The sequence below is a fragment of the Colletotrichum navitas genome, assembly GCF_030913465.1.
Source record: "Colletotrichum navitas strain CBS 125086 chromosome Unknown LY79scaffold_2, whole genome shotgun sequence".
Classification (NCBI taxonomy): Eukaryota; Fungi; Ascomycota; class Sordariomycetes; order Glomerellales; family Glomerellaceae; genus Colletotrichum; species Colletotrichum navitas.
In genome coordinates this window covers 1,190,230-1,206,950 of record NW_026850548.1, presented here as the reverse complement: position 1 = coordinate 1,206,950, position 16,721 = coordinate 1,190,230, and the positions used below count along the sequence as shown (strand labels likewise).

The 16,721-nt window shown below is 53.3% G+C and overlaps 6 protein-coding genes across 6 annotated transcripts; 2 read left to right on the top strand and 4 right to left on the bottom strand.

The window, feature by feature from the left end:
- Positions 1-42: 42 nt before the first annotated feature.
- LY79DRAFT_535776 (glycolipid 2-alpha-mannosyltransferase) lies at positions 43-1,905 on the bottom strand. Its single transcript, XM_060556545.1, has 4 exons — positions 1,468-1,905; positions 1,141-1,401; positions 469-1,087; positions 43-417 (listed from the first exon to the last, which is right to left on the bottom strand). Exons 1-4 carry the CDS (start codon positions 1,610-1,612, stop codon positions 261-263), a joined length of 1,182 nt encoding a protein of 393 aa, XP_060420276.1. The 5' UTR covers positions 1,613-1,905; the 3' UTR covers positions 43-260.
- Positions 1,906-2,205: 300 nt separating this feature from the next.
- LY79DRAFT_586298 (Spc97/Spc98 family protein) lies at positions 2,206-4,961 on the top strand (the record flags this gene model as incomplete). Its single annotated transcript, XM_060560617.1, has 2 exons — positions 2,206-2,277; positions 2,358-4,961. The coding sequence occupies 2 exons, from the start codon at positions 2,206-2,208 to the stop codon at positions 4,959-4,961; spliced, it is 2,676 nt and encodes an 891-aa protein (XP_060420275.1).
- A 1,445-nt stretch (positions 4,962-6,406) lies between these two features.
- Positions 6,407-7,854, top strand: LY79DRAFT_535772 (CWC16 protein; the record flags this gene model as incomplete). The annotated part of the gene is made up of 2 exons (XM_060556544.1): positions 6,407-6,765; positions 6,831-7,854. Coding segments are annotated over exons 1-2 (898 nt in total), but the record flags the coding sequence as incomplete, so codon positions are not given.
- Positions 7,855-8,665: 811 nt separating this feature from the next.
- Positions 8,666-9,592, bottom strand: LY79DRAFT_535769 (uncharacterized protein). The gene has a single exon (XM_060556543.1). It carries the CDS (start codon positions 9,298-9,300, stop codon positions 9,070-9,072), a length of 231 nt encoding a protein of 76 aa, XP_060420273.1. The 5' UTR covers positions 9,301-9,592; the 3' UTR covers positions 8,666-9,069.
- A 3,834-nt stretch (positions 9,593-13,426) lies between these two features.
- Positions 13,427-14,348, bottom strand: LY79DRAFT_147198 (uncharacterized protein). Its single transcript, XM_060551023.1, has one exon. The coding sequence runs from the start codon at positions 14,100-14,102 to the stop codon at positions 13,536-13,538; it is 567 nt and encodes a 188-aa protein (XP_060420272.1). The 5' UTR covers positions 14,103-14,348; the 3' UTR covers positions 13,427-13,535.
- Positions 14,349-15,696: 1,348 nt separating this feature from the next.
- On the bottom strand, positions 15,697-16,418 carry LY79DRAFT_147193 (uncharacterized protein). The gene has a single exon (XM_060551022.1). It carries the CDS (start codon positions 16,376-16,378, stop codon positions 15,920-15,922), a length of 459 nt encoding a protein of 152 aa, XP_060420271.1. The 5' UTR covers positions 16,379-16,418; the 3' UTR covers positions 15,697-15,919.
- Between the last annotated feature and the right edge of the window lie 303 nt (positions 16,419-16,721).

Here is a 16,721-nt window from a genome sequence, read left to right as displayed (position 1 = left end):
CATCGCGCATAGAAGCATCAGAATGCAGCAGCTACTGGAATATTATTCACTTATTTTAAGACGTACATGCTTCTAACCTCATCTACTCAAATCATACAGAGTCATGTCCGTTTCTGACCCCGTGGTACTTTACACACGTATGGATGTTCCGCAGACGCCCAACACCATTGTACCCAGATACCTCCTGGAAATCGCCCAATTGGTGCCAACCAAACAAATCAATATGAACAGCAGCCGTCCCTCACAGAAAGGTCGTTCAACTAGTCCATGCCGACATACTTGAACCAGTTAGGGCGGCAGTCGTCCTTGTGCAACCAAGCCTCACCGTCGGTAAAGCGACCAGTCACACATCCCTTGCACTTGTTCGAGTTGGGGCAGTTGAAGAACGGGATGTGCTGGTATCCGATATCACGGAACCTGACGCGTGTTAATCTTGCACCCTCCCGCGTTTAGTTTGGCAGAACTTACCAATGAATCTTGGACTTATCCTCAAAAAGACCCAAAGCGATGCTGTGAACGGGGGCATCGCCCCATCTCTCGTAGAAGAAACCCCCAGCGCGGTCCAGGTGTTGAAAGTAGTCCTCATACGCTTGGCTGCGCCAGAAGTCAATATCAGCGATTTCGAAGTTACTCCAGAAATGGCAGGTGGAGTAGCCATTTGCGTTCACGTTATTCTCGGGCCGGTGAGTCTTGTCAGTGAGCCAGTCCAGGGCGTTGTTCTCGTGAAGGTACTCGGGGTGCTGGGCGAGGAACTTGACGGTCTCGGGCCACAGCGTCGGGATCGACTTGGGTGCGTCGTACAGGTTGATGGTGAAACCGTACGTCTTGTTGTTATCCTGCATGTATCGGAAGACATCGTAATCGACGTCACAGAAGAAATGAACCTTGGGCTCGACGCGCCAGTAGTACTTGGTGTGCTGCAGGGCGGGGTGTCTGTAGAACATTCCACTGTTCCAGCGGCACATCGAGTGGTACGAGATCTTGTCGGCGTATTGGATATCGTTTTCCTTGAGGATCTTGACGGATTCTTCGTAGAGGTCCTTGTTGATCCATGACGGCATCTCCCAATGCTCCTTGGGAATAAGCTCTACATGCGAGGTTCAGTGCAAGTGTCCGCCGGGGATATTCGCAAATGCTTACCGTATCTGCATTCGGCCTTTGTGGCAGCCTGGGTCCTCCTCTTGAACTCATCGGTGAAAGGAACCTCGTTGAAGAAGGTCCAGGGGTAGTTAAACTTATGGTTCCATGTGCTCTCGAGATCGACCATCGACTGGATCATTCCATCCAGCTCCTCGTTCCTGACCAGCGCCAGCAAAGTTGCGTTGATGCGTGCAGAGTCCTTGGCATCGGGGGCGTATTTGTCGGAGGCGTACGTCAGAATACCTGGAGGCTCCCCGGTGGCTGTGTAGAGACGCAATGATTAACCAACTATGCAAGATGTCTGCATGCTTTGCAGGCGCAACTCACGATCAAGGTTGGGGTCCCGTCCATTGTCGTAGCGCACAGGCCTCTGGCCTATCGGCCTTTCAGGGCCAAATATCTGGTAAAGGAAGAAGCACCATAGCATCACGGCAGCTAAGGCCAGAGCTCGAACTGGCCGGGCGACCGCCATCGTGGGTGAAAGGTCGAATGCGAGCTAGTAATCTCAATATGGTAGCGTTTGCCCAGATATCGACCCTTCGGTTGCTGTCAGATCCGAGGTCCGCGCGAGTATCGATGACTAGCGGAAAGGCCAGGTCGTCGAGATCGGATAGTGGAAATTCTCGGTAGCGGCTCGTGCCGTCGTTTTTGAGGGTCGCCTAGAGGTGTGGGAGGAAGATTTGGCAACTACTAGGCTAGGTTGATTGCGACGCGTAAAATTCGAAAAAGGGGCTCGATGCCAATCGTTCCCGGGTCGTTGGCTCGTTGAGGCTGATGTCACCCCATGAAATTTGCCAATTAGCGCGCAGTATTGAGAGGATCGAGACCTATGGGCGACTGCTCCAGTAATCTCACCCCTGTACGCTAGCGATAAGAAGAGAGGGCAGCACCCCCGCCCGCCGCCCCTCCGCCCTGCATCCCGACTGCCTGTCGCGTATCAACTGTCGCAAGCCACAATGGACGCGTCTTCCGCCATGCGAATAATGTATGCGCATCTTCAATGCCCAACGTCGGTGATTTGAGCCTTGGAACCACTCGTCAGCGGTTCAGCTCTTTCGGAAAATCATGGCATTTGCTGCGAAGCTCGGCGCCTTGACCGACGAGCTTGTCGAGGTCATCGCATCGACAGCAGACAAGGTGTGAGGCAGTTCGTCTCATCTCGCATTTCAACTTAAGCAATGGGATGCAGCTCGGTCCGTCGCTAACATCATGCACAGAAAATCAGCCGGGAGAGGTTCAATGTATTGCGCGAGTCTGCACTGCGCAGCGTGAGGTACCACAGCTTCTTGCGGACCAACCAGTTCGATGTTGAGAGCCAGCTCGTTGGGCTCGAGGAGCGCTTTCGAGTCCATCATCGCGAAGGCTTGGCGGATGCCTTTAGAGAACGTCTCGATGCACTGTCACAGTTTCGAACGAAGTGGCATCCCGATATCTTACATTTCCTTCTCGAGCTAGCGGACCGACCGACGCAGAAGACTCGGCTGAGCGATCTAGACCTCCTGAAGGAACCCGAAAAGGATACTGAACCGCCGCTTAGATGGGAGGAGATTGCGAAAGAGGATGGCTGGAACGAAGAGGCTGACATATGGAAGTCTATCGATTACAGCGATAACTCTGGCGATGAATACGGCGATTTGAAGTCAGAAACATCGAGCGAATCCGACGACACGTCACTATCAACACTCGAACCCTCGCCTAGCAGGCGACCGGAGGACTTCGAGATTGTCTCTTCCGACGAAGCGGCTCTGAAAGAGGTTCAGGACAGCCAGGCCTGGAGAACAGAAGCGAAGACTGCATCATCGGCACGACAACACAAGGTACCCATTACCGAATTTCAAGCGGCAAGGGAAGCCCTGTTCATGCTCCAAGGTCTCCCGACGACACTATTCCTAAAAGATGGTATTCCCGATCCAGCATACCAAATCTTGAGCGTCGCTTGGGATACCTACAAGGCTCTAATCACTTGCTTCGCTGAAAGTGGACGTCAGCTTTTCCTACTGCGTTCATTCTCGAAGAGGGCGCAAACGGCGCCTCTTTTCCAAGTCTTTCGCGACAACGTTTTGTCTAGTCTGCTGTCGTTTGACAAGAAGATATCGGCCATTGAGGAGCGACTGGCAGTAGCACAAGAAGATACAGTCGTCAGCATGGCAGCAATCTTGGAAGAACTCAGGCCTCACTTGGAACCCCTGAGGTCTCTTTCCGAGATCGTGCGACAGCTCTATGAACCCGCAAATGGCGGCGCGTTTCGCTTCTTGGAGCTCATTTACGATGAGATTGGCATCGCCCAGCTTTCAGGACGAAATACAACGTACGAATTTCTGGGGAGAATATTCTTCAATTGCTTCCAAGTCTATCTTCGACCGATTCGACTCTGGATGTCAGAAGGGCAACTAATGCCAGGAGACAAGGTCTTCTTCGTATCGGAATCGCCGACCCAAGTGCCGCTTCGTCAGGTCTGGCAAGAACAGTTCAAGCTCAGAAGAACGTCTGACGGTGTGCTTCACGCGCCCAGTTTCCTGCAGCCGAGCGTCGGAAAGGTATTCACGGCCGGGAAGAGCATTGTCGTACTAAAACATCTTGGCAAATTCGAATCGCTTCGCGAGCTTTGGGATGAGGAAGAGCCCCCTCTTACGTTTGACACCATCTGCCCACCCGGGCTGGAACTCGCGCCGTTTCCTGAACTCTTTACCTCGTCCTTCAACCTCTGGATGCAAAGCAAGTACCGTGCAACTTCCGAAACCCTTAAACAGGCATTGTTTGACTCTTGTGGACTGGAGGCAAACATGAAAGCATTGCAACAACTCTACCTGATGGCTGACGGGGCGGCGGCGGACGAATTCTGCAAAGGTGTCTTTGCGCGGCTGGACGCCCTTCGTCCTGATTGGTACGACAGATACTCTTTGAGTGGGCTAGCGCAGGAGGCCTTCTCCTCGCGCGTCGACGCTACTCGGCTATTCGTCAGTGTCCGGCTTGAGGGCCAGAAAAAGTCGGTTATAGCTGCTCGGGATCTGATACGGACAGCCCTGCCAGAAGTTGTCTTGCAGTATCGTCTGCCCTGGCCGGTTCAGCTGGTAGTCACCGAGGACACAATCGCTCAATATCAGGCGGTTTTTACACTACTAATGCAAACCAGGCGCGCTGTCGGTCTTATCCAACGTAACCGGATACTTGATGAGCTGGCCTCCCGCAGAGATATCTGGGGCAGCCGAGCGCTGTACTATCTCCTTCGCTCCAAGTTGATGTGGTTTTGCAACTGTATTCAGACCTACCTGGCAACGCTGGTCCTGGCCCCTTACACGGAAACTCTGTATCGGAGTCTCCGGCAGGCCTATGACGTGGATGCTATGATCGGACTCCATGCCACTTTCGTGAAGCAGATTGTCGACGCAGCTTGCCTCGGCAAGAAATTGGATCCCATCAGGGGTGGCATACTGGACATCATGGACTTGGCCGCGAGGCTAGAAGACGCGCAGAGCGCTAGCGTCGCTGAGGAGGCGGAGGAAGCACAGGAACTATCCCGCCTTTCCATCATGTCCTCGCCGATGAAAGCGAGCCCCCGCCGGCGGAAACCAGTCGTCTACGCCGAGGGTAGCGACGATGACGGTGCTGTGGACTCCAGAGACAGGTCCAAAAGAGGTGCAATCAATGCAGGCAAGGGCTATAATGAGTGCCTACGGGAAATTAAGGCGGACTTTGAGAGGCATTTGAGGTTCGTCTGTGGAGGCCTGCGAGGTGTTGCCAGGGCTACAAGCGATGAGGCCGCTGTGAAATGGGACCTCCTGGCCGAAATGTTGGAGGTGGGTATCAAGGAAGGTGCTTGAAGGCCTTACTAAACGGTAGGGGCGTGGGTGGTCGAACTGAGAACCTGGTCTCAAGACCCGCAGTGCCATTATAGTTCACAAGTGCCAGGGCGAGATAGGATCGACATGGGATTCCTTGAATTGCATCCGTCGTTGAGCTGAACGGCCAACGCCAGGTGTTGTGTGGTTGCAGATGGATTCTGCAGCAGATTGAAATTATTGAAATCCTGCAGCGATGATCTGGTTAGTAGGGCGAGCGGTCAACTGCTGTGGATCGAGGCTCGGTGAGTGTCACGAGACGGCTCAACGCGTGAGTCAGATGGAGTCAAACGGTCACCGACTGTAAAGCAGCAGAAGCGGTCCTGCTGTCTAGGACTCTGCCCGACCTTGACCAACTGATGTTGTTCCATTGTACATTATACAGGTGAGCGCTAGCTCGGATCGCCGCCGCCGCTCAAGTGATCTCATACACACACACATATCGCAACGGGAAGTGTTCCAAGCACGGTAAATCATGATGCCTTGTCCATCCTGGGACACGCTCGCGACGAAGCCGCTCCTTCCAGAAGGGTTGGAAATCTGGTATCTTCCGTCTTCACGATGCCACACAGCGTTGATTTCCCATGTTATTGCAGCAGAATGCATTAAAGCACTGCCCATCCCTGTCCGTCAGGGGACGGACAGTGTCAATATTGCCAACTTTTTTGGTCCCTGGCCAGCCTTGAACTTGGAACAAGCAAGATCGACGGTGGAGCCCCGACGTTGTAGTTGACAAAGGAGTCTGAGGTCAAGGGTCCCATATCCAACTTTTTTTTCTCGTGCGGGGGGGGGGGGGGGGGGTTGCATTCTTTCAAGTACAGCGGTGGCACACTGGTACACTTGCGAGGGCTACTGTTGGTTACCTCTCCACTTCATCTCTGGGGAGCCCGGTGTCTCCATCTCATCAGGTCACGGTGGCCTTCGACGTTTTGAGTTGAGGTTGCATTGGTGCCAGGGAACTAGGAAACCAGGGCGAAAGAAGAGGGGCAACTTGGGAAACTGAAGCTCAAGCCAGTCTCTCATCGTGGCGCTTAATCAGGCCTGAATGGGAATAAACCTTCAACCGACACGCATGGACAGGAGAAGTAGTGGTTGTGGGTTGATGAGGCTCGTCAACCGTCGGCGCCAGGGACCTCACTTACAAAGGGTCTTTGGCGCCAAGGAGGCTAGCTAGTACAGGCTCGGCAAAATCAGCGCGGCACGGTATATCGCTTTCCAGATTGATCTGTCAATCTTCCGTGTCACGAAAAACAAAAAACCGAAAGGAAAACCCACGATGATGTTAGACAATCATGAATAGACGATGATCGTGAAGTTCCACGGTAGCACTGCGGAACGGCTGAAGTAAAACGGATGGCAGATGGTGGCTCACCGTATTGACCGGACTTTTCATTCTTCCGGAAAGCCGATAAGTCTCTATCAAACTCGGAGCCCCACCATCAGTGACATACGCCACCGCTGCGCGCTTGTTGCCTTCCACTTAGATTTCGCGACGACCTCGTTCCTTCTCTGCGACAACAGTTGATTCTGACTGCGCCAAACGTTCCACCACCCCTTCGCGTCTGTCTTTCTCAGCCGTTTGTACGATACAACTACCGACGGTTCTTACTCTTAATCAACAGACTCGCCCAACATGTCCGAACGCAAAGTGCTCCAGAAGTACTACCCCCCGGATTTCGATCCCTCTTCTCTCACGCGCAAGCGTGGACCGAAGCAGACCGGCCCCAAGGTCCAAACAGTCCGCATCATGGCACCGTTTTCGATGAAGTGCACAACCTGCGGAGAGGTTAGACTCTGAGCCCCTCCAAGTGACCTTCTAAATGATACTCCGCATACTAACTGAAGACGCAGTACATCTACAAAGGAAGGAAATTCAATAGCAGAAAGGAAACGAACCAAGCGGAAAGGTATCTCAACATTCAGATTCACCGCTTTCATATTAAATGCACTAGATGCTCGGCGGAAATCATCTTCAGGACGGACCCCAAGATCGCCGACTATGCCGTGGTTAAGGGCGCGCTGCGCAATATGGAGCCCTGGCGTAACAAGGAGGGTGAGAAGGAGAGTGTCGACGAAAGGTTGGACAGACTGGAGCGTGAGGAGGCCGAGGCCGCGGGCGAGGAGGAGAAGAACGCGATGGCGGACTTGGAGGCCAAGAACGAGGACGCAAGAAGGGAGATGGCGGCTGCGGACGCACTCGACGAGATCCGGCAGCGCAACGCGCGCATTCAGCGGTCGGAGAAGGATGGTATCGACTTCTCCGAGTACGTTGTACGGCCTGAGGAGGAGGAGAAGGCGAGGTTGGAGAGGGAGGATGAGGAGGCCGCGAGGAGAGCGTTTGCTGCTGCGCGGGAGAGGGCCTCTCTGATGGACCTTGGGGAAGAGATTATCGATGACGATGGCGATGTCGCTGAGGCGGAAGTTAACGGCGATGCGGCTACATCATCAGGGTCAGGGGACAGGACGGAGACCGCGGGAGCGAAGGCCGTGAGGGATACTTCGACAATGCCGCCGCCACCGCCTCCGGCCAAGCGGGTGGTGAAGAAGAAGAAGGACTACTCTGCGGCGCTTGGCATCAAGAAGAAGCCGTCGCTAGTGTGAGGGAGGCGTGGCTGCAGAATTCCTGCCCCCCTGAGGAATTTTACACTCGACGGTCCCAATAAACCTAAACGTCTGGGCCCCATCTACAATGCCTTACTTGGCTCGTCGTCTGTGCGGATGCCTCCCCCCGTTTCCGAAACGCCATGCCCCGAAGTAAAATAAGCCCCAGAGTCACCAGCCCTATGCGTTTTCGAGAAGATGACGTGCAACCGCGTTAATTACGCCGCAGCTTGGGCGCAATGGCACGGAACGGTCCAACCCCCCCCCCCCCCCCGCACTACGATTAAGAAACTGGGACTGGGACGCCCATTACAAAGTCTTTCGCTTCTTTCCGGCCGTGGTCTAGGGATACCGGCTGCGGCCGTGCCCGTCTCTTTCACTATTCCTCGCCCCTCTATTTCTTTTTTATCAGCCGAGTTTACCTTCTTTCCCTTGCCCAGCAACGCCGATCACTGCCTAGGAAATACAGCACCGTGGCTGATTAGGCTTTGGCCTTGCGTATTGTGACAGTGCCATAATTGAAATCATCGAACTAAGGCACTGATCCAAGGCGGCCACCCGCAGGGTCGCAATGAAATCATCGAACGGCAACGACACTCGAAGGTTCGGCGAGGGCGTGTGTGCTCCCTGGGTCGTCTGTCCCGTGGGACCGAAGGCCACTCCGACCGGGGCCAGGGGTACGGGCGCGTGTTGCCGGGTTCGCTGGACATTGACGTACAAGGATGGATAGATGGGACGCGAACCGCGACCCCGTACACAGGAGAAAATACCTAGACGTGATGGGGAACAGGTGTATCCTGCATAGACCGCGGTGTGACAGTTTCGACCCGGGCGGACTGTCTATCAATCTGGCCTGGCGACAATGATGACACGACATTGTCACGGTGTAGATCCAGATTCAAGAGAGAGAAAGAGAGAGAAGAAGCCGAAGTCGGGAGCAAACATATCTTTCAAATCCATGGATTATCAATTTCCCAGAGGATTCAAACCAGATTCAGTTCGCCTTTATAAGAGAAAGCACTTAACTCATATTTGATTCACGTGAGATGTATGACAAACAAATCCAAACGGTGTTGAACTAATTGTAGCGATTGAACGGTTCGAATTATCATTCGATCTTGTCATAACTCATGGACGTTGCAAGCTTAACTTTTCCCTCAAGCCTTGCAACACCCGCTAGTCCCAAACCCCGAACGCCTTGCAGACCAATGCCCACAAGTAAAAAATAAAAGTAAAAAAACCAACCAACAATCCCATATAAAAAATTGCTCACGCCATGTGATGCTATGTTACCCAGATCGCTATACCAAGATGTTTCGGACGCGTGCACACATTGCCTTAGAACAGATGTGCCAGTTTGCAGCGTCGTTCAACTCTTCACCACGCCAATCGCTGAAAAAAGTGTGCCAGTCATCTATAAATGACATGTGAGGCATGGACCAGTGAATCACCAGCCCGGTATTGATGTTCATACTGTTCGGATAACAGATTATGAGCTGTAATCGGGACTGGAAGACTCGTTGTTGTGACCGTTCACACGGGGGTAGCTAGTGCGCCCACCGGACCTCCGCGTCGATGAACGGTTGGCAGCCTCCATCTGTCGCTTGGTGTGCTGATGCATCGAGCGCATGTAGGTAGAGATATCTGATGGAGGAGGAGGGGAGACGGGAATGGAGACGGAGTAGGCGTCCTGGCGAGCGGGCATTGTGGAGGGACTCATGAGTGCGGTTTTAAGTCGAAATTGAGGTTATTGTGAAAGGGGCTCGAAAACGTCGACGGATTGAAATAGGCAAGGTTTTCCAAATGCCTTAGTGTTTCTGGAAATGTGTGTTTTAACAAAAATTTTTATGAGAGTGGTGGTAGTCTTAAAAAGATGAGGCTGATGTTGGTGGTGGTGGATGGTGTATGAGTTGTTGATACGGTGTAGGAAAGGTTATTGTAGCTGGATGCTGATGAGACAGGAGTTCTACAAACGGTAGACGGTAGGAACGGCCCTGGGTTTATAAAACAAAATAAGAGGGGCGAAAAAGGCCATCGCACAGCGAAGCCTTGTCATGGAGAGGTAGGTACAAACGTAGGGTAAAGCTGGGCAAGATGGGGTGGGCTTGGCGAGCAAGCGTGCAACCATCTGACAAAACACAGGGTCCGTCACTAGCAGGTTCGCAGTTCGAGTTCTCCCACGCCCCCCCCCCCCCCCTTCTTCCCCCCTCCTTCCTTTCGGATGCCTAGAGAAGCGGAGGCGGGCGGATGGAGAAGAGCACAGCACACCCTCATCCCTAGTTGACCCTTCTCACCCACCTCAAAGCTGCTGCTTGTTCCCGCTTTGCTCAATCCGCTAGGGATCGGCGGTGGTGGACGGTGTCTTAGCGGTTGCTGGACCCCCAGGCAAAGGTCTGTACCGTATGGCGTAACTGAACCAGGGTCATGACCGAGAGACCAATCAAGCAGACAGTATGCCTTTGCCACGGACAGGGCTGATGATGCAGTGAGAGAGGTACCAGTGATACAACTACAGGACTAGACAGGGTTGGCCCTCTTGCGGGCATAGGACTGAGCGAAGTTGAGGTGGGCTGGCCGAGAACGGAAAGACCCTGCTGATCCGTGTCCAGACTGAAGTCACATACCATGTCATTATTGGCCACAGCTCACTCCTTTGGGGAGCTGTTGAGCTTGTCGGGGGCCCAGACAAAGACAGAGATGATCCTCTGGTGTTGGGATTGTCTATCTGGGCCGATAGGCCCTTGAGAGACGGCCGCATGAGGGGCTCCTCGGACATGGCGTCACGTAGAGACGGGCAAGACAAGGACGCAAGCGAAGGGACTGTCTCGAACATGGCGCCTTCACGAGGTAAGACCGGCAATATGTGTGTTGGACCCTTGATTTCCTAGCGTGCCCACGAACCAAGTATCACGTAGGATTAAAGACAAGCGTATTATCGAAAACTTGAAACCTCTCCATAATCAATGGAGGGTTGACCCATATTGGGCTGGCCTTCCACCATATCACGTTACCGTATGTAGGTATCTTCCGCCAGGGGAATAGAAACGTGGTACCGGGGATACCTTGGAAACCCAAATTGAGTGGCAGTCGCAGACAAAGTCGACGACGGGCGATTACAAATGGGGTCCAGGTCACAAGCCAGGTTGTGCGAGAAGGATGCTGGCAGTTGGACATGCGTGGTTTGGCACTTGACCACCGAAACTAGGCAGTCAAAGGGGGGCGGTTGCCCTCTGCAATAACAAATAATAGGGCAGACTTTGTGGAGGCAGCAAAGTGCGAGGTTGACTGTCAGTCTTGGGTAGAGTAGAGTGCTCTAGCTCAAGCAGCCAAGTGCGGGAAAAGACAGACGGCGGTGCGGCCAGGCGGCGACCAAGCAGGACTTGTCGTCAAAAGATCGGCGGGTCGAACAGACGTCATTGGCCGCCGAAGTGCCTGTCAGCCGGACCCCGGGGTGGACGTTTGATCAAGAAGGCAAGTGGGTCTGCGACGCTGAGTCGGTCGCAGTGCGCCTCGCGTACTGCACCCCCCCGACCTGCGCCAGGGTGGCGTGGGGCATACATACGTCGTCGTCAACGACAAGAGCACGGATCCCCCCCCTCAGTTTTGGGCGCCAAAATCTGAAGCTATTCGCACTATTTTGCAACTCTAGGGACCCAGAGTCTCCGCCGATAGTAGTCTGTCATTGGTAAGATTTCCATGTTTTGTGGGGATGCTCTCCTGATCTCAGGGATACGTACCGGAGAACGTACCCGGCGGGATTTCCTAGTGTAAGGTGTCTTCATGCCCACCACCAGGATGAATGGGATTTTGCTCATTTGGCATGGCCACGAGATCTGAAATTTCGGTTCTCTTGGGCCTCAATTCCCCATCCCCCTTTTGGAAGCAACGGTAATTCGCTCCTACTCCTCTTCTCGTGGTCTAAGCGCCCCATCAGGGTGTCGGGTTTTTTTTTTTTCCTCTTCTCTTATCGTAACCCCCCCCCCCCCCCCTTGCTGTCTAAACTATCACTGTCTATCACAACACTCAATCAAGCGACCCACTGGATCTAGACCATGTTGAAGCTATTCAGATGCAGGTGGGAAGGACGAACCAGGCACGTCGATAAGCAATATTGGGACAATTCCGCCCGAACCACTGCGGAGCCGGGGAGCGGAGGAAATATGAGCGTTGAAGCAGGGTTGCAGCTACGGTAGGCCACATTCGGCAGCGATTCGACACTCACCGAGAGATTGGTGACACTTTTTCTTCAGGTGAGAGCATTCCCACCGCTTCCGCGGGGAATGATGGATGCATCGCGGGCCCGGAAGGCTAAACGAGATCTGAAAAGAGACAGGCGCGAGTTTGCGCAAATCCCAAACAGCCGAAACAGCGGGTTAGGCATTGATTGACCGACCCCCTTGACGGTGACGAGACAGAGGATGAGCTCTGACGGAAGATTTCCGGTACGTAGCACTCCGTCACGTAAGAAAGACGGGGAGGGGGGGTTGTACGCAGCGGGGGAAATGATGGAACTGTGGCAGGACGGATCCGTAGCGACGGACAGAGACACCACACCGTTCGACAGATGACAGACTTTCTACAGGATGTGTCAGACGTCAAGGCTGACGGACGGAAAGACGACGATTCTTTCCTTCTCCCTCTGTGCGTCTGCTTTGCCTATGCTAGCTACGGCCTCGCCCCCAGCTACACTACGTCGTGTGGTGGTTGGGTGTCGTCAGGTCTTGCCAATCAGACGCTGTGTGAAGTCACCCAGCGCCACTAATGCGGCGCCGCGTGATGTCATCCACACCCCAGTCCGACGGTCGGCCCCCCTTGACGCCCCCCAGCAGGCCAATCACGGCTCTGGGATGAGCGTTTTCCTCTCTCCCTACGTCTAGTAGCGTTTTGGCAAAGTGTTCCTCCCTCTTCTCAAACGCTGGTTCATTCCGTCACAGGAGGAAGGAACGACACGCGCGACGACCTCATCGCATCACACAACGACACACCGGCACCGCAACTGCACTATGCTCCCAAGTTAATCCAAACGCCCAGACCGGGTTCCACGAGGCGCGGATGGGGCACACCGGGTCCATTTCTGCTCTAGATCTTCGGATTTGCACCCTTCTGGCTGGCACGCGGCTCCCGTACCCCTTTGAGGCTGCTGCTTCCCGTCATACACACACGGCCGGGCTTCCTTCTCTTCCCTCTTTTCCTCTTCTTTGCGCTATAACCCTTGCCACGGCTCGCATCGTACGACCTTTGCAACCCCGTTCGGAACAAGAGCCTCCTGTCGGCGTCGACGGAAGTGGCCACCCATGAAGCAATTCCCGCCACCTGCATCACTCGCTTGACTATCCACACACACTCCATAAACTCGCCTCAGCTTCAGACGGAGAACCTAGATGCGCCAAGGATCGAGACCCTGACGTTATCTGATCGGGCCCAAAGAAATTGGACGCTCGACACAATGTGATATGAACAAAGCTGTTTTTGTTTTATTTTCTTTTTTTTTGGACCGCCTCCCGTCACACGTGATGACGCCATGCCTCACCTCATACTCATTTCCACCTGCCGCTGCTACGCCCAAAGAGTCTGCGACACGAAATCAGATCTCCTTCCTTTACTCTAGTCAGGACGGATGGTCGTTGGTGACAACATGCCCAGCAAATGGCCCCTGTATTACACCCGGCCGAAAAGGATGGCTAGAAGCCTTTCGCTCCTGCGTCCCCAACTTGGCTACAACACGAGCCACACGATAGTTTGGTAGTGAGCGAGTCGACGGGCATAATGACATCGTTGTCTGGCCTGTAATGGGCCCGGAATGGAGTGCTGGGCAACTGGGGAAGGAGAAGCTAGCTCCCGAAACGTCATGAATGATGTTATCCCCAAAGGTAGCGGTCCCAAACACCTTGACCCCCCTTTTCCAGCAAATCTATCTCGGCCCATTTCTGTTGACAATGAAGGGCTACCCGAGACCTACCTTTCGCGCACCACATTGCCTGCACACCGACGTCGGTGACTATACCTGGGGTAAGTCGTCGCTAAGCCACGACGGCAATTAGGAAGGAGCAAAGACGATAGCAACACACCGAGCTTGATCCTGGAACTACGATGGCCAGCGTGCTTCTTTCCCGCCTCTCTGAGAGGCCAGAGGAACCACTGCGTCCTACTCGGCTGGGCTCTCGCCGAGGCGGGCTCGTTGTGATCGGGATTCTTACCAACAACCGTTTTTTGGTGGTTGCCCGATGTTGAGCTCACGGCGATCCCGTACGTCACCATACCACATATTTTCCTCCTGCAGTACGCGAGACCTCCCTGAATACCTCGAGCAAAGGCAGTTACGGTACGGTAGAGGTAGCTACCCGGTATTAGCCCCCTCATATGACATCGAGATCTCGACCTGGTCCACAGTTTTGCGGATGGCCTTATGGTACGCCAAGGACTCTCGGTTACTGAAGTTCCCTCACAGTACCATATCACCTGTGCTTTCTTTCTGTTCAGTTGTTCTTCGCCATGCGCGGTCCATGTCCAAACAGTCGCCATGGTACCAGACAGATACTTGTGAGGCTAGGTTTATGTAAGATGACGGCTACAAGTTTCCTGTGTACTGAAATTCGCCAGATCACCCTCAGCAGTCAAGTACGTTGACGCCATCTACCCCCTCGAAAGAAGACTGGTATACGGTAGTGTAGCTGGACCCGCAGGAGATGCAGTCATGGTTCTACGAACACACCTCGATGACATCTTGGTGGCTACTATCTCCGGTATTATACGGTCATGTTTGTGGGTTCCTCAGGACCCTGTTGCGAGCTATTCAGTTTTTAGCTTACACTTCGACTTTCTCCTTAACCAGTGCGTAATCGAGCCGGCATAGCAGCGCCGGTACCATCACGATGTTGTCATCCATGAACTCCATTGTCCGAAATTGTCCGAGAAGGGGGGTGTTTGACGAAATATTGATCGTCCGAGATTGACTTCCCAGGCAGTTTGGCAGCTCAGGAATACGACTGGGATAAGTGGCATCCGTGCCGAGCAATTATTTACAAATTTGGCCTGCTACCTTGTTTCCGGTCCTCATTATCCTCCTCTGCAGACGGAAGAGAGCCACGATAACGGTACAATCACTCTTCGACGACCATTCGACAACCACCATGGAAGCATACCGGCTGTGTATCCGTGTAATATGGGCAGGCATCATCACTCACCGCTTCTGGATTTCACGGCGAATCCTTGTTCCATAATGCCGCAGTCCAGACCTTTTGACAATCAGAGGGAATCATCCGCCATCGAAGCATCTTCAAGAACTCCGGGATTTAAAAGAGGTTTAGAAGACATTCGACAAAGACACAGCATAGCGTGCTTCCCTAGGGCTCTACTATAAAGCATCACTTCGAATCAGCACTCGGCTTGTGGACAACACAGCATCATGACATGAGCATGAACGAGTTGCCCCTGAAACGTATTCGAGACCAATCCATCTACCGTTCCCTTTCAAATGTTACAGTCACGATACTATACTCAACAAACGGGAGAGAATACTTGCTCTCCCATTTGTTCAATGTAATAATACGTCCTTGCTACTCCGTGATCCGACAATACGCCATGATCTTATGTCCATGGTTTGTGTTGTCGACGAGAGAGAAAGGCTGTATAATGAGAGCATTGGGACTTTTCATATGCAGTACTATATCAAACGTCTTGTTACAGCAAGAAAAAGAAAAAGAAAAAGAAAAAAAAAGGCCGCTCAGCAACTAATACTATCAGCCATATCTATCATCAGTTTTAAGACCGAATGAGTGGGGATATCCTTCTTGCTGTAACAAGACTTTTGACCCAGTACTGTATGCTGCCTGATTATTCGGCTAGACTCCGGTTTCTGCAGCATCTGTCTACTCCGAGATGAGTATGAAGGGGTCTTTCCATGAGTTGCCCCTCTCGTATATCTACCGAGAGCGACTCGAGTCTCTATTTTGGGTCCCAGCTACATCTTCTACCTGACTTCGGAGCGTGGGAGCTTTTTCAACACGCGCTTTTCCCCATACCATTTCGTCTCGCTCACCAAGCCTTCAGATATCTCACCTTTCAAAAGCCACAATTTATGCTTTATTGGCCAAGGTTCATTACGTGATCCTAATACGCAATGAGTAGTAAGCACTTGCTGCTCGATGCCCCGTCGAACGGCATTTCGGAAGGATATTTGTTCTAAGCTACTTGATGGCTGGCGCTCGTTGGCGCACGTGATGCTTGCCTCATAGAAAGGAAGGATTTAGCCCCCGTTGCCTGTTGAAGAGGCTGCCCAGCCGGCAGCTATGGCCGTGTAAGCGACGGGCGCATCTACCGATATTCCTGCCTCATTCACCTCACCCCTCCGAGTGACACACAGCCCAACCTTCTCCTATATGGCCACGCGGATGGCTCCTTTGGCCCTTCAGATGAAACCTGGCCCATCGAATATGACACGGTATCTTGAACTTTGCCCACATGGGATGCGCTCCTGGGATGCTTACCGGATCACTCAGTTGACAAAAAAGATTGCATACTTTAACACTGCCCATACCGTGGATGTGGTGTGGGAAAGTACTTAAGGTGTGCCGTCTTTCTGTCAGCCGGGTGCGGATGTCGAGAGGGCTGGCATGGTATCGGCCGCCCGACGGCGTCCACTCAAGTGCTTCCGTCCCCAGCCAGCCATTTGCGTCGGATAAGACCGGGGCTTGTTCAACGACTAGACAGACGAGGGAACAGCGAGGGACAGAGGACGGTAATTCTCGTCTGGTTCTGCTATGAGACCCTTGCGTCTTCCTTTGACGGCAACCCGACATGTAGACGATCTCTTGCCGATCCCCCACCCACCCCGCCCAAATGATGTTTGAAGGCGGGCGCGCGATACATCGAAAGACATCCTGGAAGCGCAAGCTGGCCGGCACCCTCTGGGTATTCCGACGTCCCACCTCCACTTGTTGGCAGCCCGGCACCGAAACTCCACAGGGTTCTCGCAGTTCAACAATGGGCTCGTCTGCCCAACCGGCCTAAGAACTCTTCCTGATACACGGGGCATGCGAGTGACCTGGTGCTCGGGCGGAAGACTCCATACGGTTGATTGTGTTGTCGATCGCTGCATGCATATAAATCACTCGAGAGGCGGTGGTTGCAGCTCGGCTCATG